This window comes from Coregonus lavaretus (assembly GCF_964263955.1).
Source record: "Coregonus lavaretus genome assembly, contig: HAP1_SCAFFOLD_475, whole genome shotgun sequence".
Classification (NCBI taxonomy): Eukaryota; Metazoa; Chordata; class Actinopteri; order Salmoniformes; family Salmonidae; genus Coregonus; species Coregonus lavaretus.
The window spans coordinates 143,871-169,189 of record NW_028157483.1 but is presented as its reverse complement, the minus strand read 5'-3'; the positions used below and the strand labels follow the sequence as shown (position 1 = coordinate 169,189).

The 25,319-nt window shown below is 41.9% G+C and overlaps 1 protein-coding gene across 1 annotated transcript; it reads right to left on the bottom strand.

Annotated features, from left to right (window-relative positions):
- Positions 1-235: 235 nt before the first annotated feature.
- On the bottom strand, positions 236-23,706 carry LOC311125394 (NACHT, LRR and PYD domains-containing protein 3-like). Its single transcript, XM_084199439.1, has 12 exons — positions 23,567-23,706; positions 23,019-23,108; positions 13,150-13,234; positions 12,817-13,020; positions 10,628-12,528; positions 10,196-10,334; positions 7,692-7,831; positions 6,607-6,736; positions 4,073-4,082; positions 2,981-3,501; positions 1,490-1,532; positions 236-806 (listed from the first exon to the last, which is right to left on the bottom strand). The coding sequence occupies exons 1-12, from the start codon at positions 23,692-23,694 to the stop codon at positions 286-288; spliced, it is 3,912 nt and encodes a 1,303-aa protein (XP_084055565.1). The 5' UTR covers positions 23,695-23,706; the 3' UTR covers positions 236-285.
- Positions 23,707-25,319: the final 1,613 nt, after the last annotated feature.

Below are 25,319 nucleotides of genomic sequence, written 5' to 3'. Positions count from 1 at the left end.
GTGTCCAGTGTGTGTGTGTGTGTGTGTATCCAGTGTGTGTGTGTGTCCAGTGTTTGTGTTTGTCCAGTGTGTGTGTGTGTGTGTGTGTTTGTTTGTGTCCAGTGTGTGTGTGTGTGTGTGTGTGTTTGTGTGTGTCCAGTGTGTGTGTACAGTGTGTGTGTGTGTGTGTGTGTTTAATGTGTTTGTGTGTGTGTGTTCCCAGTGTGTCCAGTGTGTGTCCAGTGTGTGTGTGTGTTCAGTGTGTGTGTGTGTGTGTGTGTGTGTCAGTGTTACCATGGTTATTATTTACAGGGACACTGAGGAGTCAACATCATAAACCCTAAACCCTGGATAGAGGGACTCACTGAATGTGGAGTGGAATGTGTTCAGGTGGGTCAGTGTGTCAGAGGAGACTCTGTAGAAGGACAGAGTGCCGGCTGGCCAGTCCAGATACACTCCTACTCTGTGGGGGCTGGAGGAGGGGACGTCTATGGTAGTGGACTTATTATTGTGACAGGCAGAGTAACTGTTGTCAGAGCAGATCAGACTCCAGGACTTGTCATTGTCTCCAATCCCACAACCCCTTCCTCTCCTGCTGATTCCTTTATATGTCACTCCTATATCAGCCCCTCTCCCACTCCACTCTACCTCCCAGTAACAGCGCCCAGTCAGACCCTCTCTACACAGCACCTGACTACAGTCCTCAAATCTCTCTGGGTGATCAGGATACGGCTGCTCCTCTCTCCTACATGTCACCTTTCTGTTCTCCTCAGACAGAGAGAGGAATCTGTTTACTGTGTTTAGGTCCAGTGTGAGATCACAGACATCTGATGGATGAAACCAGACACAATATTACAAATCATCATCATTCACATTAGAATGTTAACTCACTTTTCACTAGTTCATTTAATGTAGATGTTTCTAGGTATCAAAAGGAGAAGTTAAGGTAACTTGAGACTTGTTGAATGATCATATGTTATACTGTATGGTAATATAAAACATACTTATTCCCATTAATTACACACTCACACACACACACTTCCTGAACAAACACACACACATACACACACATACACATCCTGAACACACACAAACTCTTACACTGAACACACACACACACACACACACACACACACACACACACTGGACACACACACATATCCTGAACACACACACATACACACACACACACACAAACATACACACCCTGAACACACACACACACACTTACACTGAACACACACACACACACACACACACACACACACACACACACACACACACAGGACACACACACACATCCTGAACATACACAGGAACACGTCACACACAGACACACACATTGTCAAAGCAACTCTTTGTAAACTTTGGTGTCCCTGATTTGTGCTTCTGTAGAACTACAGCTGATATTTAATATGACCAAGTAAGTAATGATGGTGGTCTTTGACTTTGACTTCACTTGAATTAAGACTTATTCTTAGTCATATTCTTCACATCAGTCAACACTCACATTTTCTAAGTCCAGGTTTCATTCTGTTCTCTCCACCATGTTCCACACTGTAGCGGTAAGCAGAAGAATAGACAGTCATTGAGGGATACACCTGAACTCTCACACACACACACACACACACACACACACACACACACACACACACACACACACACACACACACACACACACACACTGGACACACACACACACACACACTTGACACACACACAGACAAAGTTATATGCTGACCGTGTGTGTGTGGTGTGTGTTTGTGTCCAGTGTGTGTGTGTGTGTCCAGTGTGTGTGTGTTTCCAGTGTGTGTGTCAAGTGTGTGTGTGTGTGTGTCCATTGTGTGTGTGTTTGTCCAGTGTGTGTGTGTTTGCAGTGTGTGTGTCCAGTGTGTGTGTGTGTCCAGTGTGTGTGTGTGTGTGTCCAGCATGAGATTGTGTATGTGTGTCTGTGTGTCCAGTGTATGTTTGTGTGTGTGTGTGTGTGTGTGTGTGCGTCCTGTGTGTGTGTTTGTCCATTGTGTGTTTGTGTGTCCAGCGTGTGTGTGTGATGGTGTGTGTGTGTGTGTGTCCAGTGTGTGTGTGAGTGTCCAGTGTGTGTGTGTGTGTGTCCAGTGTGAGTGTGTGTGTGTGTGTGTGTGTCCAGAGTGTATGTGTGTTTTTTCCAGTGTGTGTGTGTGTGTGTGTCCAGTGTGTGTGTCCAGTGGGTGTGTCCAGTGTGTGTAAATGAGTGTGTGTCCAGTGTGTGTGTGTGTGTGTGTGTTTCCAGTGTGTGTGTGTGTGTGTCCAGCGTGTGTGTGTGTTTACTGTGTGTGTGTGTGTGTGTGTGTGTGTGTGTGTGTGTTTGTTTGTATTGTGTCCAGTGTGTGTCTGTTTGTGTGTGTCCAGTGTGTGTGTTCAGTGTGTGTGTGTGTTTAATGTGTTTGTGTGTGTGTTTAGTGTGTGTGTGTGTGTGTGTGTGTACAGTGTGTGTGTGTGTATGTGTCCAGTGTGTGTGTTTCTGTCCAGTGTGTTTGTCCAGTGTGTTTGTGTGTGTGTGTCCAGTGTGCGTCCCCAGTGTGTTTTATGTTTGACAAAAGGACACTGTGGACACTGACACCAAACCCCAAAAGTTATCGACATACAGTGTGTGTGTGTGTGTGTGTGTGTCCAGTGTTTGTTTGTCCGGTGTGTGTGTGTTCAGTGTGCTTGTTCAGTGTGTGTGTGTGTGTGTGTGTGTGTGTGTGTGTGTGTGTGTACAGTGTGTGTGTATCAAGTGTGTTTGTGTGTCCAGTGTGTGTCAGTGTGTGTGTGTGTGTTCAGTATGTGTGTGTGTGTCCAGTGTGTGTGTGTGTCCAGTGTGTGTGTGTGAGTGTCCAGTGTGTGTGTGTGTGTGTGTGTGTGTGTGTGTGTGTGTGTGTGTGTGTGTGTGTGTGTGTCTAGTGTGTGTGTCTAGTGTGTGTGTACAGTGTCCAGTGTGTGTGTGTGAGTGTCCAGTGTGTTATGTTTGACACAGGGACACTGAAGAGTCAAACAAACCCCCAAAGTCATGAACCCTAAACCCTGGATAGAGGGGCTCAGTGAATGTGGAGTGGAATGTGTTCAGGTGGGTCAGTGTGTCAGAGGAGACTCTGTAGAAGGACAGAGTGCCGGCTGGCCAGTCCAGATACACTCCTACTCTGTGGGAGCCGGAGGAGCGGACGTCTATGGTAGTGAACTTATTATTGTGCCTGGCAGAGTAACGGTTGTCAGAGCAGATCAGACTCCAGGACTTGTCATTATATCCAATCCCACAACCCCCTCCTCTCCTGCTGATTCCTTTATATGCCACTCCTATATCAGCCCCTCTCCCACTCCACTCTACCTCCCAGTAACAGCGCCCAGTCAGACCCTCTCTACACAGCACCTGTCTCCAGTCCTCAAATCTCTCTGGGTGATCAGGATACGGCTGCTCCTCTCTCCTACATGTCACCTTTCTGTTCTCCTCAGACAGAGAGAGGAGTCTGTTTACTGTGTTTGGGTCCAGTGTGAGATCACAGACATCTGATGGATGAAACCAGACACAATATTAGAAATCATCATCATTCACATTAGAATGTTAACTCACTTTTCACTAATTCATTTAATTTAGATGTTTCTAGGTATCAAAAGGAGAAGTTAAAGTAACTTGAGACTTGTTGAATGATCATATGTTATACTGTATGGTAATATAAAACACACTTATTCACATTAATTACACACACACACACACACACACACACACACACACACACACACACACACACACACACACACACACACATCCTGTACACACACACCCCCTGAACACAAACACACACACACACTGGAAACACACCCTGAACACACACACACTGGACACATACACACCTTCATGCATGAACACACACATTTCTAACGTAACACGAACGCGCCACACACACAGACACACACATTGTCAAAGCAACTCTTTGTAAACTTTGGTGTCCCTGATTTGTGCTTCTGTAGAACTACAGCTGATATTTAATATGACCAAGTAAGTAATGATGGTGGTCTTTGACTTCACTTGAATTAAGACTTATTCTTAGTCATATTCTTCACAGCAGTCAACACTCACATTTTCTAAGTCCAGGTTTCATTGTGTTCTCTCCACCATGTTCCACACTGTAGCGGTAAGCAGAAGAACAGACAGTCATTGAGGGATACACCTGAACTCACACACACACACACACACACACACACACACACACACACACACACACACACACACACACACACACACACACACACACACACACACACACACACACACATTCAGCATATAACTTGGAACTTGGTAAAGGTAAGAATGTTTGTCTGTGTGTGTGTCCAGTGTGTATCCAGTGTGTGTGTGTGTCCAGTATGTGTGTGTGTGTCCAGTGTGTGTGTTTGCCCTGTGTGTGTCCAGTGTGTGTCCAGTGTGTGTGTGTACATTGTGAGTGAGTGTGCGTGTGTGTGTGTGTGTGTGTGTGTGTGTGTGTGTGGGTCCAGTGTGTGTGTTTGTGTGTGTGTGTTCAGTGTGTGTGTGTGTATGTGTCCAGTGTGTGTGTGTGTCCAGTGTGTGTGTGTGTGTGTGTGTGTGTGTCCAGTGTGTGTGTTTGTCCAGTGTGAGTGTGTGTCCAGTGTGTGTGTGTGTGTGTGTGTGTGTGTCCAGTGTGTGTGTGTGTCCAGTGTGTGTGTGTGTGTGTGTGTGTCCAGTGTGTGTGTGTGTGTGTGTGTGTGTGTCCAGTGTGTGTGTGTTTGTGTGTGTGTGTCCAGAGTGTGTCCAGTGTGAGTGTGTGTGTGTCCTGTGTGTGTGTGTGTCCAGTGTGTGTTTCGTGTGTGTGTATCCAGTGTGTGTGTGTGTGTGTCCAGTGTGTGTGTGTTTCGTGTGTGTGTGTTTGTGTTTGTGTGTTAAGTGTGTGTTTGTCCAGTGTGTGTGTGTGTGTATGTGTCCAGTGTGTGTGTGTGTGTGTGTGTCCAGTGTGTGTGTGTGTTCAATGTGTGTGTGTGTTCAGTGTGTGTGTGTGTATGTGTCCAGTGTGTGTGTGTGTGTGTGTGTGTTTGTCCAGTGTGAGTGTGTGTCCAGTGTGTGTGTGTGTGTGTGTGTGTGTCCAGTGTGTGTGTGTGTCCAGTGTGTGTGTGTGTGTGTGTGTCCAGTGTGTGTGTGTGTGTGTGTGTGTGTGTCCAGTGTGTGTGTGTTTGTGTGTGTGTGTCCAGAGTGTGTCCAGTGTGAGTGTGTGTGTGTCCTGTGTGTGTGTGTCCAGTGTGTGTTTCATGTGTGTGTATCCAGTGTGTGTGTGTGTGTGTCCAGTGTGTGTGTGTTTGTGTTTGTGTGTTAAGTGTGTGTTTGTCCAGTGTGTGTGTGTGTGTATGTGTCCAGTGTGTGTGTGTGTGTGTGTGTCCAGTGTGTGTGTGTGTTCAATGTGTGTGTGTGTTCAGTGTGTGTGTGTGTATGTGTCCAGTGTGTGTGTGTGTGTGTGTGTTTGTCCAGTGTGAGTGTGTGTCCAGTGTGTGTGTGTGTGTGTGTTTGTCCAGTGTGTGTGTCCAGTGTGTGTGTGTTTATCCTGTTTGAGTGTGTGTGTGTGTTTCCTGTGTGTGTGTGTGTCCATTGTGTGTGGGTGTGTGTGTGTGTATGAGTTCAGTGTGTGAGTGTGTGTGTGTCCAGTGTGTGTGTGTATGTTTCCAGTGTGTGTGTGTGTGTATGAGTTCAGTGTGTGAGTGTGTGTGTGTCCAGTGTGTGTGTGTATGTTTCCAGTGTGTGTGTGTGTGTATGAGTTCAGCGTGTGAGTGTGTGTGTGTCCAGTGTGTATGTGTTTGTCCAGTGTGTGTGTGTGTCCAGTGTGTATTCTTCAAGTGTGTGTGTGTATCCAGCGTGTGTCCGTCCAGTGTGTGTGTGTGTCAAGTGTGTGTGTGTGTTTGTGTGTGTGTCCCCAGTGTGTGTGTGTTTGTGTGTGTGTGTCCAGTGTGTGTGTGTTTGTCCAGTGTGTGTCCAGTGTGAGTGTGTGTGTGTGTGTCCTGTGTGTGTGTGTGTCCAGTGTGTGTTTCGTGTGTGTGTATCCAGTGTGTGTTTGTGTGTGTGTCCAGTGTGTGTGTTTCGTGTGTGTGTGTTTGTGTGTTAAGTGTGTGTTTGTCCAGTGTGTGTGTGTGTGTATGTGTGTGTCCAGTGTGTGTGTGTGTGTGTGTGTGTCCAGTGTGTGTGTGTGTTCAATGTGTGTGTGTGTACATTGTGTGTGTGTGTTCAATGTGTGTGTGTGTGTGTGTTCAGTGTGTGTGCACACTGGACACTCACACACACACACACACACACAATGGACACACACACACACACTGGACACACACACACACACACACACTGGACACACACACACACACACACTCACACACACACACTGGACACACACACACACACATACACACACACACACACACACACACACACACACACACACACACACACACACACACACACACACACACACACAGTCTTTATATAACTTAGTCCAAGTGGTGGTCAGAATGTTTGTCTTAACTAGCCTGATAACTCCAACATGTCTGATATGAACATTGACATAAACCCTCTACATACTTGAGTTTCTCCAGTCTGCAGTGTGGATCCTCCAGTCCAGCAGAGAGCAGTCTGACTCCTGAGTCTCCTGGGTGATTGTAGCTCAGGTCCAGCTCTCTCAGGTGTGAGGGGTTTGACTTCAGAGCTGAGACCAGAGAAGCACAGCCTTCCTCCGTGACTAGACAGCCTGACAGCCTGCACAGAGTCAAATCATATTAAAACCACACTGCTATTCTTTGGTGACTACATCAAGCTTGTGACTCAAACTCATTGGTTGCATTTGCTGTTTGTTTTGGTTGTGTTTTGGGTTATGTTTTGTCCAATAGTAACTGAATGGTGGATGATGACTGGAGTAATTTTCTGTCTAAGTGAGTAGATAACATGTTTCTAAACACTACTAAATTAATCCTGATGATGCTATGACTAAGAAAAATCATGAATGAATCATGAATAATAATGAATGAGAAAGTTACAGAGGCTACAACAAAACATGCTAACCTCTCACCATTACCAATAACAGAGGGGGTATGATCCTTGTTCCTCTGTAACTTTCTCATTCATCATCATTCACGATTCATTCATGATTATTCATAATCATGGTATCATCCACATGAATGTAGAAGTGTTCAGAAACATCTTCTATTCTTACTGACAATACAAGTGAAGTGACTCCAAAATGACAGGACATTATTCACCATTCAGTTTCTATTGGGAAAAACATCATCCAAAACACAAACTGACAAACTGCAAATGCATTCAACAAGTTTGTAGAAACACAAGCTTGATGTAATCACTGGTAAGGAATATGGGACCAAATACTAAACTTATGACTACTTTAATACAATATAAGTGAATATGTCCAAATTATTAAGACTTTTTCAAATGGGAGAACTAGATACATAAAGTGATTTCATTTCTAAACAGTAACACAGATATGTATGAAAATATCCTCAAATAAAAGGTGACATTATATACTGTCGCCTAATATGAAACATTTTATCCCAAATCCAAAATGCTGGAGCATAGCACCAAATTTAAAACTGTAAGCTTCACTGTCCAAACACATATGGTGTGGACTATGTGTGCCTGGTAAACACATGTGGATCTGGTGAACAGTTATCACTTGTTGACCAACTACAGGAATACTGACCTCAGAGTCTCCAGTTTACAGTGGGGATTCCCCAGTCCAGCAGAGAGCAGCTTCACTCCTGAATCCTTCAGGTCATTGTTACTCAGGTCCAGCTCTCTCAGGTGTGAGGGGTTTGACTTCAGAGCTGAGACCAGAGAAGCACATCCTTCCTCTGTGACTAGAGAGCCTGACAGCCTGCAAAGAGTCAAATCATATTAAAACCACACTGCTATTCTTTGGTGTGAAAATATATTCTTTCAACAATTTCAGATACATCAGTGTCCTGAAACCTGCCATATCTATTCATATATGTATATATACAGTACCAGTCAAAAGTTTGGACACACCTACTCATTCAAAGACTGTGTGTGTGTGTGTGTGTGTGTGTGTGTGTGTGTGTGTGTGTGTGTTTGTGTGTACTGGGGAATCCCCACTGTAAACTGGAGACTCTGAGGTCAGTATTCCTGTATCACTCAATGAACACACACTCATTGGACACACACACACACTGGACACGGAGACGGACACACACACACACACTGGACACACACACACACACACAATTATTAATTTATTAGTGTTTAGAAACATGTTATCTACTGTTAATAATGATACATTAATTAATATATATACAGTACCAGTCAAAAGTTTGGACACACCTACTCATTCAAGGGTTTGTCTTTATTTTTACTATTTTTTACATTGTAGAATAATAGTGAAGACATCAACACTATGAAATAACTCATATGGAATCATGTAGTAACCAAAAAAGTGTTAAATTAATCCAAATATATGTTATATTTGAGATTTTTCAAATAGCCACCCTTTGCCTTGATGACAGCTTTGCACACTCTTGCCATTCTCTCAACCAGCTTCATGAGGTAGTCACCTGGAATGCATTTCAATTAACAGGTGTGCCTTCTTAAAAGTTAATTTGTGGAATTTCTTTCCTTCTTAATGCGTTTGAGCCAATCAGTTGTGCTGTGACAAGGTAGGGGGGGTATACAGAAGATAGCCATATTTGGTAAAAGACCAAGTCCATATTATGTCAAGAACAGCTCAAATAATCAAAGAGAAACGACAGTCCATCATTACTTTAAGACATGATGGTCATTCAATAAGGAACATTTCAAGAACTTTTAAAGTTTCTTCAAGTGCAGTCGCAAAAAACATCAAGCGCTATGATGAAACTGGCTCTCATGAGGACCGCCACAGGATTGGAAGACCCTGAGTTACCTCTGCTGCAGAGGATAAGTTCATTAGAGTTACCAGCCTCAGAAATTGCAGCCCAAATAAATGCATCACAGAGTTCAAGTCACAGACACATCTCAACATCAGCTGTTCAGAGGGGACTGTGTGAATCAGGCCTTCATGGTCGAATTGCTGCAAAGAAACCACTACTAAAGGACACCAATAATAAGAAGAGACCTGCTTGGGCCAACAAACACGGGCAATGACATTACACAGATGGACATTAGTCGTTTGGCCTGGAGTCCAAATTTGAGATTGTTGGTTCCAACCGCTGTCTCTTTGTGAGAAGCGGTGTGGGTGAACGGATGATCTCGGCATGTGTAGTTCCCACCGTAAAGCATAGAGGAGGAGGTGTTATGGTGTGGGGGTGCTTTGCTGGTGACACTGTCTGTGATTTATTTAGAATTCAAGGCATACTTAACCAGCATGGCTACCACAGCATTCTGCAGCGATATGCCATCCCATCTGGTTTGGGCATCGTGGAACTATCATTTGTTTTTCAACAGGACAATGACCCAACACTCCTCCAGGCGGTGTAAGGGCTATTTTACCAAGAAGGAGAGTGATGGAGTGCTGCATCAGATGACCTGGCCTCCATAATCACCCGACCTCAACCCAATTGAGATGGTTTGGGATGAGTTGGATCGCAGAGTGAAGGAAAAGCAGCCAACAAGTGCTCAGCATATGTGGGAACTCCTTCAAGACTGTTGGAAAAGCATTCCAGGTGAAGCTGGTTGAGAGAATGCCAAGAGTGTGCAAAGCTGTCATCAAGACAAAGGGTGGCTATTTTGAAAAATGTCAAATATAAAATATATTTTCATTTGTTTAACACTTTTTCGGTTACTACATGATTCCATATGTGTTATTTCATAGTTTTGATGTCTTCACTATTATTCTACAATGTAAAAAAAAAAATGAAATAAAGAAAAAAAATGAATGAGTAGGTGTGTCCAAACTTTTGACTGGTACTGTATATAAATGAATTAATGTATCATTATTAACAGTAGATAACATATTTCTAAACACTACTAAATTAATCTTTGTGTGTGTGTGTGTGTCATGTGCGTGTGTCCAGTTTGTGTGTGTGTGTGTGTGTGTGTGTGTGTGTGTGTGTGTGTCCAGTGTGTGTATGTGTGTGTGTGTGTGTGTCCAGTGTGTGTGTGTGTGTGTCCAGTGTGTGTGTGTGTCCAGTGTGTGTCCAGTGTGTATGTGTTCATTGAGTGATACAGGAATACTGACCTCAGAGTCTCCAGTTTACAGTGTGGATCCTCCAGTCCAGCAGAGAGCAGTCTGACTCCTGAGTCTCCTGGGTGATTGTAGCTCAGGTCCAGCTCTCTCAGGTGTGAGGGGTTTGACTTCAGAGCTGAGACCAGAGAAGCACAGCCTTCCTCTGTGACTCCACAGCCTGACAGCCTGACAAAGAGATCATCATGATTTCACAAACACACTGTTAATTTAACACCAGTAGTGTAGAAGGACAATGGCAGATGCATTTGGTTTATTCTCTTAAACAACATATAGATTCATCTTCCGTCTCCTAGAATTGAATGGTCATATTGTTATACTAATGTGAACATCAATGCATTGATTCAGTAAGTTTTTCAATGTAATACTATATATTATATACATATTATAATACATATATTTCTCTAAACTGAATATTTATTCCTGATGATTAGTACTTAAATGTCATTTTATGTACTCACAGAGCAGCTCTGGAGGCTTTGACCACTGGCAGCAGCCTCAGAAGACCTTCCTCTGATCTGGTGTATTTCTTCAGGTCAAACACATCCAGCTCCTTTTCTGAAGTCAGCAACACAAAGACCAGAGCTGACCACTGTGCAGGTGACAGTTCTTCTTCTGAGAGACTTCCTGATCTCAGGAAGCTTTGGATCTCCTCCACTAGAGAATGGTCATTCAGTTCATTCAGACAGTGGAACAGATTGATGCACCTCTCTGGAGAGGGATTCTCCCTGATCTTCTTCTTGATGTACTTGACTGTTTTTTCATGGCTCTGTGAGCTGCTTCTCGTCTTTGTCAGTAGACCTCGTAAGTACTTCTGATTGGACTCCAGTGAGAGGCCCAGAAGGAAGCGGAGGAACAGGTCCAGGTTTCCCGTCTCACTTTGTAAGGCTTTATCCACAGCACTCTTGTAGACAGTAACTTCAGTAACATGCGGATCGGCCATTAGATTCTCATTGTTGTTGATGAATGAGAGGAACACATATACAGCAGCCAGAAACTCCTGAATGCTCAGATGCACGAAGCAGTACACCTTGTCCTGGTACAGCCCACGTTCCTCTTTAAAGATCTGTGTGCACAATCCTGAGTACACTGAGGCTTCATTGACATCAATGCCAGCCTTGACAAGGTCTTCTTCATAGAAAATCAGATTGCCATTCACAAGCTGTTGAAAAGCCAGTTTTCCCAGTGACAGAATGCTCTCTTTATTCCAGTGTGGACCTGTCTCTTCTTTCCCAAGATACTTTTCATTCTTCTGTTTGGTATGAAACATCACAAGGTGTGAGTACATCTCAGTCAGAGTCTTTGGCATCTCTTCTCTCTTGTCTGTACTCAACATGTTTTCAAGGACTGTTGCAGAAATCCAACAGAAGACTGGAATGTGGCACATGATGTGGAGGCTCCTTGATGTCTTTATGTGTGAGATGATTCTGCTGGCCAGGTCCTCATCACTGAATCTCTTCCTGAAGTACTCCTCCTTCTGTGGGTCATTAAACCCTCGTACCTCTGTCACCTGGTCAACACACCCTGAACGGATCTTATTGGCTGCTGCAGGTCGGGTAGTTATCCAGAGGAGAGCAGAGGGAAGCAGATTTCCATTGATGAGATTTGTCAGCAGAACATCCACTGAGGTTGACTCTGTGACGTCAAAACAAATCTTGTTCTTCTGGAAGTCTAGGGGCAGTCGGCACTCATCCAGACCATCAAAGATGAACAGAACTTTGTACTTGTCGTAGTTGGAGATCCTTGATTCTTTGGTTTCGATTGAGAAGTGATTGAGAAGTTCAATCAACGTGTGTTTTTCACCTTTCATCAAATTCAGCTCCCGAAAAGGGAATGAAAATACAAATTGGACATCCTGATTTGCTTTTCCTTCAGCCCAGTCCAGAATTAACTTCTGCACAGAGACTGTTTTTCCAATGCCAGCGACTCCCTTTGTCAGCACAGTTCTGATACGTTTGTCTTGTCCAGTTAATGGTTTGAAGATGTCGTTACATTTGATTGCAGTCTCTGGTCTTGCTTGTTTCCTGGTTGTTGTCTCAATCTGTCTCAGCTCATGTTCATTATTGACCTCTCCTGTTCCACCCTCTGTGATGTAGAGCTCTGTGTAGATCTTATTGAGAAGTGTTGGGTTTCCTTGTTTAGCGATCCCCTCAAATACACATTGAAACTTCTTCTTTAGATTAGATTTGAGTTCACGTTGAAGAATCACAGCACGCTCATCTGAATCTAGAAATAACACAGAGGATATTAATATTACATCTGTTTTAATGCCTACAGTATTGTAAGACTGTCTTATAAAGTTTAAATTATAATCATTTATTCTCTTAACTGTCTGTATAAATCTGTAAATGTTTTCATAATGCATTACACACTGGTGTGACTGATTATATTATTATTGGTATTATTGATGGCATTAATAATGTTGTCTCTCTCTCTCTCTCTCTCCTCTTCTCTCTGTCTAAATTAATCACCACAACACATCCCTGCTGCTACTTGATGAGGTCACTAGGTGTTGTGTTAAGGCTGCTACAATATCATTTAGTTACACAGCTACTTTAGCTGTACTTTAGCTACAGCTTTTAAATGTTCTAAAACAGCATTCAACATGAGGCAGACAGCTCTTACTTTTCTCCAGTGTGTCAGCAAGCTCCTTCTGGTTCATTTTCCTCAGGACGTGCAGTGTGATCTTCAGAGCCCCCTCTCTGGCACTGCTCTCCTGCTTCTCATCTTCAGCGTCCACCACTTCCTTATCCTGCTTCTGACTCTCAAAGCCTTCTGGGAGTTCTGGACTAAGAATCCTCTTGAACATCTTCAGCTCGTTTTTCACAAATGTTATAATATTCTCTTCAAGCAACTGAAATAAATCAAGTAAATAAGTTAAGCAAGAGACTAAATGCTTTCTCATTAACACATTAATGAATGATTGACAGATCAACTTTACTTGAGGTAAACAAAAACAAATGTACATAACAGGACCACATACACTGAATATGGAGGCCAGGTCTGTTTGATGACTCTGGGAAGACTGACCACTGAGAATCTCTGACTCTGATCTCTCCTGTTGGTTTCTGTGGACAAAACATCAGATTACATCTCCTCATCCAGGGAGTACACACACACACACACACACACACACACACACACACACACACACACACACACACACACACACACACACACACACACACACACACACACACACATACACATACACATACACATACACACATACACACACACACACACACACATACACACACACACACACACACACACACACACATACACATACACACATACACACATACACACACACACACACACACACACACACACACACACAGGGAAGGAATGTTGTGTTTGTTTAATATTGTTTTAGGACTATGAAAATGGAAAAAAGGATTAGCCTATGGATTATGAAAACAACAAAAATAAATGGGAAAATGGGAGAGGAGAAATGACTAGAGACAGTGTTGTTTAACTCACTGACCATGACCCATGAGTTCTTCTTACCTTTGTTCACTAGAAAAGTCTCCCTCTCTAAAGTTTATAGGTAGACCCATAGACCGGTCACTCTTCATGGACACACAGCTGGGTACAGGGGAGGCTGGTCTCTCCTGCTTGATTGGACTTCAACACAACAGAGACAAACATTACGTCTCTCATCTACTCTGAGCTCAGATGGGGAAACAAGAGTTTAATTCCAAAACGCTATATATCCATTTTCAGAAATGTTGGTAAATTAGCTTTTATTGTTTAAAGACATTATGAAAGTGATTGGTGTGTTTTCTCACTATCTAATCATGGCATGGGGTTGTTCAATGACAGACATGTATTTTTTTAACATCTATCACTTGATGGTTTTATTTCAGAGACAAATACTGTTTTTTGTGTGTAAAATGCTATATATCTGCCTCACTCTCAGAGAAATAAGTAGTACTGCTAGGTTTTACACATAATAATATATATATCTGCCTCACTCTCAGAGAAACAAGTAGTACTGCTAGGTTTTACACAGTAATAATATATCTGCCTCACTCTCAGAGAAATCAGTAGTATTGCTAGGTTTTACACAGTAATAATGTAACAAATAACTAAATTTGTAATAAAGAACTGTACACATGTACAAAATTCAATACAGTAATATGAGATCTGTATGTAAAACATTTACATTTGACATTTTATTCATTTAGCAGATGGTCTCATCCAGGATCCGGTTTCCCAAAAGCATGTTAAGGCTAAGTTCATCGTTAGAATCTTCCTAGGAGCATCATAGATGCTTTTTTGCCCTTCCGTGTTAATAAAGAACTGTACAAATGATACACTTGTGACATCAATATTTAAATATATTTAAAAAATAATCATAAATACAGTAATATGAGATCTGTATGTAAAACATTTACATTTTATTTTTTAGTCATTTAGTCATTTAACATTTAGCAGATGTTTTTTATTCAGGGTCCGGATTCCCAAAAGCATCTTAAGACCAAGTTCATCGTTAGAACCTTTGTAGGAGCATTGTAAAATCTCTGAGCTGTTTCCCAAAACCATCGTCATTAACGTTGCACTTGAAAACGCTCATATTCTAACACCTGCCTCAGACCACTTGTAGAACAGCCAAGTGCGTCGTTAGATGCTTTTTTGCCCTCCCGTGTGACTTTATACACAGAAGATCTCCGCTAAACATAGAATCACATTGTTTATCCGTCTCTCTGTGACCGCCGATAACTTCAGAACAAAGTTGAATACAAATACAAAGTTGCAAATGTCTTTGCAATTGATGCAAACAAGCGACGTATAAAATGATGCTTCAAATGAACACCAAGATGACTGCATTAAAATATAAACAGTAGGCTATAGGCCTATTTCAATCAAATTGAAAAAATGTAATGTTCAATCAATTGAGTTCTATTTTTCTACTTGTAGACTACGGTCTGTAATTTGTCTCAATATATTTCATGATGTGTAGCCTAACATGTGCCCAATGATGTGCCGAATCTGTGATTTAGAATTAGCAGCCTCAATATTTGCAGCCGTAGGTGGTAATATCTCTCTAGGAGCTAATCTGTCATCAGTATCGTGAACTAATTATATGGAAAAATTTGAATGGGGAAAACTGATCCGAGTGCAGCGATCCCCTTCTTTCGATCCTATCAGTATCGACACATGCTCCACCGTACGTGCAACCTTGTCATGCTGCTGATCCAGTTTCTGCTGGTCTGCCTGCGGATCTGAAACTCTGACCTGTTCACCGGATGTGCGACCTTGTCCCGAACCTGCTGTTTCGACCCTCTCTCTCTCTCTCTCTCTCCCTCTCCTTCTCTCTCTCTACAACACCTGCTGTCTCGACCTCTGAATGCTTGGCTATGAGAAGCCAACTGACATTTACTCCTGAGGTGCTGTCGTGTTGCACCCTCTATAACCACAGTGATTATTATTTGACCCTGCTGGTCATCTATGAACATTTGAAAATCTTGAAGAACGATCTGTACTTAATGGCCATATCCTCTTATAACCTCCCCCCAGCACAGCCAGAAGAGGACTGGACTCCCCTCAGAGCCTGGTTCCTCTCTAGGTTTCTTCCTAGGTTCCTGCCTTTCTAGGGAGTTTTTCCTAGCCACCGTGCTTCTACATCTGCATTGCTTGCTCTTTGTGGTTTTAGACTGGGTTTCTATATAAGCACTTGGTGACAACTGCTGATGTAGAAAATGTCTTCTGGGAATACATATGAAGCAGACCAGGCCAGGGTTTGGGGTTTGAGATGTCAATGAGAGGTAAAAATGACTTCCTTAGTTGTTAATTTTGAAAATGTTCTGTCTTAAGTAGTTTAACAAACTGACACATTTTCATGTTAGTGATAAATAACTTTATATCGAAGGAGTGCCTTTGATTTGACGGCCTGCACCTGTGCAGTTCGGCACAAGACGACCATTAGACCCAATGACGTATTTCTGCGCATGAGCTTCAAATCAAATCAAATTGTATTTCTCACATGCGCCGAATACAACAGTGGTACACTTTACCGTGAAATGCTTACTTACGAGCCCTTTCCCAACAATGCAGAGATAAAAAGTCACAAAAATTAGCTAAATAAAAAAAGGAAATAGTAACATAATACAATAACAATAATGAGGCTATAAGGAGTACCAGTACTGAGTCAATGTCCAGGGGTACCAGGTAGTTGAGGTAATAACTAGACTATATACAAGGAGTACCAGTACTGAGTCAATGTGCAGGGGTACCAGGTAGTTGAGGTAATAACTAGACTATATACAAGGAGTACCAGTACTGAGTCAATGTGCAGGGGTACCAGGTAGTTGAGGTAATAACTAGACTATATACAAGGAGTACCAGTACTGAGTCAATGTGCAGGGGTACCAGGTAGTTGAGGTAATAACTAGACTATATACAAGGAGTACCAGTACTGAGTCAATGTGCAGGGGTACCAGGTAGTTGAGGTAATAACTAGACTATATACAAGGAGTACCAGTACTGAGTCAATGTGCAGGGTACCAGGTAGTTGAGGTAATAACTAGACTATATACAAGGAGTACCAGTACTGAGTCAATGTGCAGGGTACCAGGTAGTTGAGGTAATAACTAGACTATATACAAGGAGTACCAGTACTGAGTCAATGTGCAGGGGTACCAGGTAGTTGAGGTAATAACTAGACTATATACAAGGAGTACCAGTACTGAGTCAATGTGCAGGGGTACCAGGTAGTTGAGGTAATATGTACATGTAGGTAGCGGTAAAAGTGACTAGGCAATCATCCAGGGAGTGCACACACACATACACACACACACACACACACACACACACACACACACACACACACACACACACACACACAGGGAGGGAATGTTGTGTTAGTTTAATATTGTTTCAGGACTATGAAAATTGAAAAAAGGATTAGCCTATGGATTATGAAAACAACAAAAATAAATGGGAAAATGGGAGAGGAGAAATGACTAGAGACAGTGTTGTTTAACTCACTGACCATGACCCATGAGTTCTTCTTACCTTTGTTCAGCAGAAAAGTCTCCCTTTCTGAAGAATAGAGGAGGTTCCATAGACCGGTCACTCTTCATGGACACACAGCTGGGTACAGGGGAGGCTGGTCTCTCCTGCTTGATTGGGCTTCAACACAACAGAGACAAACATTACGTCTCTCATCTACTCTGAGCTCAGATGGGGAAACATAACAAGAGTTTCATTCCAAAACGCTATATATCCATATTCAGAAATGTTCGTAAATTAGCTTCTATTGTTTAAAGAAATGATCAAATAAATGGTTGTGTTTTCTCACTATCTAATCATGGCAGGGTGTTGTTCAATGACAGGCATGTGTTTGATTAAAATCAATCACTTAATGGCTTCATTTCAGAGAGACAAATGTTTTTTTTGCAAAATGCTATATATCTAATTAACTCTCAGAGAAATAAGTAGTACTACTAGGTTTTACACAGTTACATTTAACAAATAACTACATTTTTAATAAAGAACTGTACAAATGATACACTTGTGACATCAATATTTAAATATTTTAAAATAATAATTCAATACAGTAATATGAGATCTGTATGTGAAACAGTAACATTTGACATTTTAGTCATTTAGCAGATGTTTTTTATCCAGGGTCCGGTTTTCCAAAAGCATCTTAAGGCCAAGTTCATCGTTAGAACCTTCGTAGGAGCATTGTTAAATCTCTGAGCTGTTTCCCAAAACCATCGTTATTAACGTTGCACTTGAAAACGCTCATATTCTAACACCTTCCTCAGACCACTTGTAGAACAGCCAAGTGCGTCGTTAGATGCTTTTTTGCCCTCCCACGTCACTTTATACGCAGAAGATCTCCGCTAAACATAGAATCACATGGTTTATCCGTCTCTCTGTGACCGCAGATAAATTCAGAACAAAGTTGACTACAAATACAAAGTTGCCAATGTCTTTGTAATTGATTCAAACAAGGGACGTATAAAAATGTGCTTCAAAAGAAAACCGAGATTACTGCATTACAATATAAACAGTAGGCTATAGGCCTATTTCAATCATATTTGAATATATTCAATGTTCAATATATTTAGTTATATTTTGCTACTTGTAGGCTACTGTCTGTAATTTGTCTCAATATATTTCATGATGTGTTGCCTAACATGTGCCCAATGATGTGCCGAATCTGTGATTTAGTGCATTTTTATTGGGTAAGCACTAGAATAAACTACCTCAATATTTGCAGCCGTAGGTAGTAATATCTTTCTAGAAGCTGATCCGTGGTCAGTATTGTGAAATAATTATAATGTTATGGAAAGATTTGAATGGACAAAACTGATCCGAGAGCTGCGCTCCCCTTCTTTCGATCCTATCAGTATCGATACATGCTCCACCGGTTGTGGGTTCGATTCCCACAGGGGGTATGAAAAAAAATAATGTATCCACTAACTGTAAGTCGCTCTGGATAAGAGCGTCTGCTAAATGACTAAAATGTAAATGTAATGTGACTGATCCAGTTTCTGCTGGTCTGCCTGCGGATATGGAACTCTGACCTGTTCAACGGACGTGCGACCTTGTCCCGAACCTGCTGTTTCGACCCTCTCTCTCTCCCTCTCTCTCTCTACCACTCCTGCTGTCTCGACCTCTGAATGCTCGGCTATGATAAGCGAACTGACATTTACTCCTGAGATGCTGACGTGTTGCAACCTCTATAACCACAGTCATTATTATTTGACCCTGCTGGTCATCTATGAACATTTTAAAATCTTGAAGAACGATCTGGCCTTGAAGCAGACCAGGCCAGGGTTTAGGGTTTGAGAAGTCAAAGAAGTAAAAATGACTTCCTTAGTTGTTAGTAAAAAAAATGTTTTACTCAGCATTGTTGATTAAGGGCTCGTATGTAAGCATTTCACAGTAAGGTCTACACATGTTGTATTAGGAGCATGTGACAAATCTCATTTGGATTGATTGATTTGTTCATTTTATAAATGTTCTGTCTTTAGTAGTTGAACACATTATTACTTCAACCTCGTGAAAGTGACAAACTGACACGTTTTCATGTTAGTCAAAAACAACTTTATATGGAAGGAGTGCCTTTGATTTGACGGCCTGCACATGCGCAGTTCGGCGTGAGACGACCGACCGTTCGGCGTGAGACGACTGCTCGACCTGATGACATGTTTTTACGCATGACCTTCAAATTAAATTAAATGAAATTGTATGTCACATGCGCCGAATACAACAGTGGTACACTTTACCGTGAAATGCTTACTTAAGAGCCCTTTCCCAACAATTTAGTTAAAAAGTAACAAAAATTAGCTAAATAAAAAAAGGAAATAGTAACATAATAAAATAATAATAATGAGGCTATAAGGAGTACTGAGTCAATGTGCAGGGGTACCAGGTAGTTGAGGTAATAACTAGACTATATACAAGGAGTACCAGTACTGAGTCAATGTGCAGGGGTACCAAGTAGTTGAGGTAATAACTAGACTATATACAAGGAGTACCAGTACTGAGTCAATGTGCAGGGGTACCAGGTAGTTGAGGTAATTGAGGTAATATGTACATGTAGGTAGGGGTAAAAGTGACTAAGCAATCAGGATAGAGATTACATCTCCTCATCCAGGGAGTGCACACACTCACTGACAGACACACACACACACACACACACACACACACACACACACACACACACACACACACACACACACACACACAGGGAGGGAATGTTGTGTTTGTTTAATATTGTTTCAGGACTATGAAAATGGAAAAAAATATTATTCTATGGATTATGAAAACAACAAAAATAAATGGTAAAATGGGAGAGGAGAAATGACTAGAGACAGTGTTGTTTAACTCACTGACCATGACCCATGAGTTCTTCTTACCTTTGTTCAGTAGAAAAGTCTCCCTCTCTAAAGGATATAGGATGATTCATAGACAGGTCACTCTTCATGGACACACAGCTGGGTACAGGGGAGGCTGGTCTCTTCTGCTTGATTGGGCTTCAACACAACAGAGTCAAACATTACATCTCTCATCTACTCTGAGCTCAGATGGGGAAACATGAGAAGAGTTTCATTCCAAAACGCTATATATCAATTTTCCGAAATGTTGGTCAATTAGCTTTTATTGCTTAAATAAATTATTAAACCACTACAAGGCTTTATAAAGGTGTCTAAAGTGTGTAATTTCCACTTTAAAATGTCAGACTTGATTTTCCATGATGAAAAATGTATGAACCCCTACAGAAAATATCCCTTAATTATAATCCACCTAAAAATACACATTTGCTATTGCTGCAGGATTATGTTTCTGCTGTGAGAAACTAGGTCAAATTAAGATATGGCATCTGTAAATGCATTCATCTTAAGGTAGCTAGGTGAGACGACCACGTATCACAGTCAAATATACAGGATACGAACATTACATTCCAGCTAAACAATGGTTTTAAATCACATCTCAAATCTACAATAGTTATATTGAAGGTACCCATTAGTAATCATTTCTGATGAAAAAACACAAATGTGATTTTCTTTTCTCCTATATAGCATTTTCTAATATAAATTCTTAAACAATATTTTCAGCTCACCTCTTAGTTTTGGTGTCATGTTCCCCAAAGAGACTCATTTTAGAGGCAGGGCCCCCCTCCTCTCTCTCCCCAGAGAGACTCATTTTAGAGGCAGGGCCCCCCTCCTCTCTCTCCCCAGAGAGTCTCCATTTAGAGGCAGGGCCCCCCTCCTCTCTCTCCCCAGAGAGACTCCTTTTAGATGCAGGGCCCCCCTCCTCTCTCTCCCCAGAGAGACTCCTTTTAGAGCACTGACCCCTAAACAGAGATCCAGCATGTTGGTTGCGGTTAACACAGTGTTCTCTTTTATTCATTATCTCTCAGCAATAAAACATTAAGTAACAGACACATCCAAACAGTCAGGTGATTTAATGCAATGACTTTTTCTAGCCCAATGACTACTCAAAACCCACCCACAAGGCCTGAAAACTATCCCAAAAAATGTGCCCCTGATAGGCCTACATCTTATTTCAGACAGCCTCCAGTAGCCTGGGCAACATGTAGGCAAGATGTAAGCTGAATGATTTAGCAGCTTGCTTAGTTCAAATTGACAGATTCATTTATTTAACATGAATAGCAAGACGATGTTGAGGTAGGAAGTGCTTCTGTTGCCCAGTAGCCTGCTGGAATAGGCTACTGAGAATGGGGTCGTAATTTCAATCAATGAATCAAATATTAATAACATGGATATGAACTGAATAGGCCTATGCTTGTCAACAACAGCCAGGTTATTTCTTTACCTGTAGCCTAATCTGGCTGACTGTTACCCTCGCTCTCTCTCCCTCTCCGTCTCTCTCTCTCTCGCTCTCTCTCGCTCTCTCTCTCTCGCTCTCTCTCTCTCTGCCACACCTGCTGTCTCAACCTCTGAATGCTCGACTATGAAAAGCCAACTGACATTTACTCCTGAGATGCTGACCTGTTGCAACCTCTATAACCACTGTGATTATTATTTGACCCTGCTGGTCGTCTATGAACATTTGAATATTTTGAAGAACGATCTGGCCTTAATGGCCATATCCTCTTATAATCTCCCCCCAGCACAGCCAGAAGAGGACTGGCCACCCCTCAGAGCCTGGTTCCTCTCTAGGTTTCTTCCTAGGTTCCTGCCTTTCTAGGGAGTTTTTCCTAGCCACAGTGCTTCAACATCCGAACATGCGCTGTTCGGCACGAGACGACCGTTAGAGCCAATGACCTTCAAATCAAATTGTATTTCTCACATGCGCTGAATACAACAAGTGTACACTTTACCGTGAAATGCTTACTAACGAGCCCTTTCCCAACAATGCAGTTAAAAACAAAGAAAAAGTAAATAGTAACACAATGAAATAATAATAATGAGGCTATAAGGAGTACCAGTACTGAGTCAATGTGCAGGGTACCAGGTAGTTGAGGTAATAACTAGACTATATATAAGGAGTACCAGTACTGAGTCAATGTGCAGGGGTACCAGGTAGTTGAGGTAATAACTAGACTATATAAGGAGTACCAGTACTGAGTCAATGTGCAGCGGTACCAGGTAGTTGAGGTAATAACTAGACTATATACAAGCAGTACCAGTACTGAGTCAATGTGCAGGGTACCAGGTAGTTGAGGTAATAACTAGACTATATACAAGGAGTACCAGTACTGAGTCAATGTGCAGGGGTACCAGGTAGTTGAGGTAATAACTAGACTATATACAAGGAGTACCAGTACTGAGTCAATGTGCAGGGGTACCAGGTAGTTGAGGTAATAACTAGACTATATACAAGGAGTACCAGTACTGAGTCAATGTGCAGGGTACCAGGTAGTTGAGGTAATAACTAGACTATATACAAGGAGTACCACTACTGAGTCAATGTGCAGGGGTACCAGGTAGTTGCGGTAATAACTAGACTATATACAAGGAGTACCAGTACTGGGTCAATGTGCAGGGGTACCAGGTAGTTGAGGTAATAACTAGACTATATACAAGGAGTACCAGTACTGAGTCAATGTGCAGGGGTACCAGGTAGTTGAGGTAATATGTACATGTAGGTAGGTGTAAAAGTGACTAGGCAATCAGGATAGAGATTACATCTCCTCATCCAGGGAGTGCACACACACACACACACACACACACACACACACACACACACAGGGAAGGAATGTTGTGTTAGTTTAATATTGTTTCAGGACTATGACAATGGAAAAAAGTATTAGTCTATGGATTATGAAAACAACAAAAATAAATGGTAAAATGGGAGAGGAGAAATAACTGGAGACAGTGTTGTTTAACTCACTGACCATGACCCATGAGTTCTTCTTACCTAAATTTTAGAGGTGGAGCCATAGACTGGTCACTCTTCATGGACACACAGCTGGGTACAGGGGAGGCTGGTCTCTCCTGCTTGATTGGGCTTCAACACAACAGAGACAAACATTACGTCTCTCATCTACTCAGCTCAGATGGGGAAAGTTTCATTCCAAAACGCTATACAGTGGGGGAAGAAAGTATTTAGTCAGCCACCAATTGTGCAAGTTCTCCCACTTAAAATGATGAGAGAGGCCTGTAATTTTCATCATAGGTACACGTCAACTATGACAGACAAAATGAGAAAAAAAATCCAGAAAATCACATTGTAGGATTTTTTATGAATTTATTTGCAAATTATGGTGGAAAATAAGTATTTGGTCAATAACAAACGTGTCTCAATACTTTGTTATATACCCTTTGTTGGCAATGACACAGGTCAAACGTTTTCTGTAAGTACAAACATTCCATTCCAACTAAACAATGGTTTTAAATCACATCTAAAATCTAATCTCCTATATAGCGTTTTGGAATATAAATTCTTAAACAATATTGTCAGCTCACCTTTTAGTTTTGGTGTCATGTTCCCCAGAGAGACTCATTTTAGAGGCAGGGCCCCCCTCCTCTCTCTCCCCAGAGAGACTCATTTTAGAGGCAGGGACCCCCTCCTCTCTCTCCCCAGAGAGACTCATTTTAGAGCACTGACCCCTAAACAGAGATGCAGCATGTTGGTTGTGGTTAACACAGTGACAACTAATTCTTGAATGTCAATTGTTGTCTTTTATTCATGATCTCTTAGAAATAAAACATTAACTAACAGACACATCCAAACAGTCAGGTGATTTAATGCAATGACCTTTTCTAGCCCAATGACTACGCAAAACCCGCCCACAAGGCCTGACAACTAGGCCAAAACATAGAAACTGATAGGCCTACATCTTATTTCAGACAGCCTCCAGTAGTCTGGGCAAGATGTAGGCAAGATGTAAGCTGAATGATTTAGCAGCTTGCTTAGTTCAAATTGACAGACTAATTTATTTAACATGAATAGCAAGACGATTTTGAGGTAGAAAGTGCTTCTGTTGCCCAGTAGCCTGCTGGAATAGGCTGCTGAGGATGGGGTCGTAATTTCAATCAATGAATGAAATATTAATAATATGGATATGAACTGAATAGGTCCATGCTTGTCAACAACAGCCAGGTTATTTATTTACCTGTAGCCTAATCTGGCTGACTGTTACCTTCAATCTAATGCATTCTAACATCTGATCAGCAATTACAATAGAACTGTGACCATGGTGACACTTTAACTTCCAATTTAATTAACTAAACACGGCCATTATTAATTGCATAATAACACTACAACAATAAACTGAAGTTAAAGGCTATTTATTACATCTGTTTGCCAGCTCCAGGTTGGCTACACAAGTGGCACAAAATTATTTGCAACGACTCGAGTCATTTCAACATATTTATAGTATAAAATGGCAGGCTACAGTTGCCTAGACAGGCATAACAATGAATAGGCTACTTGATGGCCAACAGATCTATCATTCTCCACATTTAATGTCTGTTTCATTGTGTAGTTTTTCTCATAACAGAAGCACATGTTGGAGTTCCATAACTTCCATTTTCAAAATGTCAAATTTCCACTCGCGAAACCCAAGAACTGAGTGTAAAAACCTTCGCATGATATGGTTTTCCATAAGCAAAGTCGACATTAACTCATATGAAAATGCATCAAATTCCCTTTCAGGATCCATATTTTGGTATTTTTAAGGGAAATGATGAAGACAGCTGTCTATCGAAACATTGGTTATCAGGTTATTACATTATTTCATCTGAGCTCATAGAGTGAGACTCTCCTTTTCTTTTACAAGTGTTCTCCTCTGCTACCCAGCACCTCTCCTAAACAGGTGTTCTCCTCTGTTAGCCAGCACCTCTCCTAAACAGGTGTTCTACTCTGCTAGCCAGCACCTCTCCTAAACAGGTGTTCTCCTCTGTTAGCCAGCACCTCTCCTAAACAGGTGTTCTACTCTGTTAGCCAGCACCTCTCCTAAACAGGTGTTCTACTCTGTTAGCCAGCACCTCTCCTAAACAGGTGTTCTACTCTGCTACCCAGCACCTCTCCTAAACAGGTGTTCTCCTCTGCTACCCAGCACCTCTCCTAAACAGGTGTTCTACTCTGCTACCCAGCACCTCTCCTAAACAGGTGTTCTACTCTGCTAGCCAGCACCTCTCCTAAACAGGTGTTCTACTCTGCTAGCCAGCACCTCTCCTAAACAGGTGTTCTCCTCTGTTACCCAGCACCTCTCCT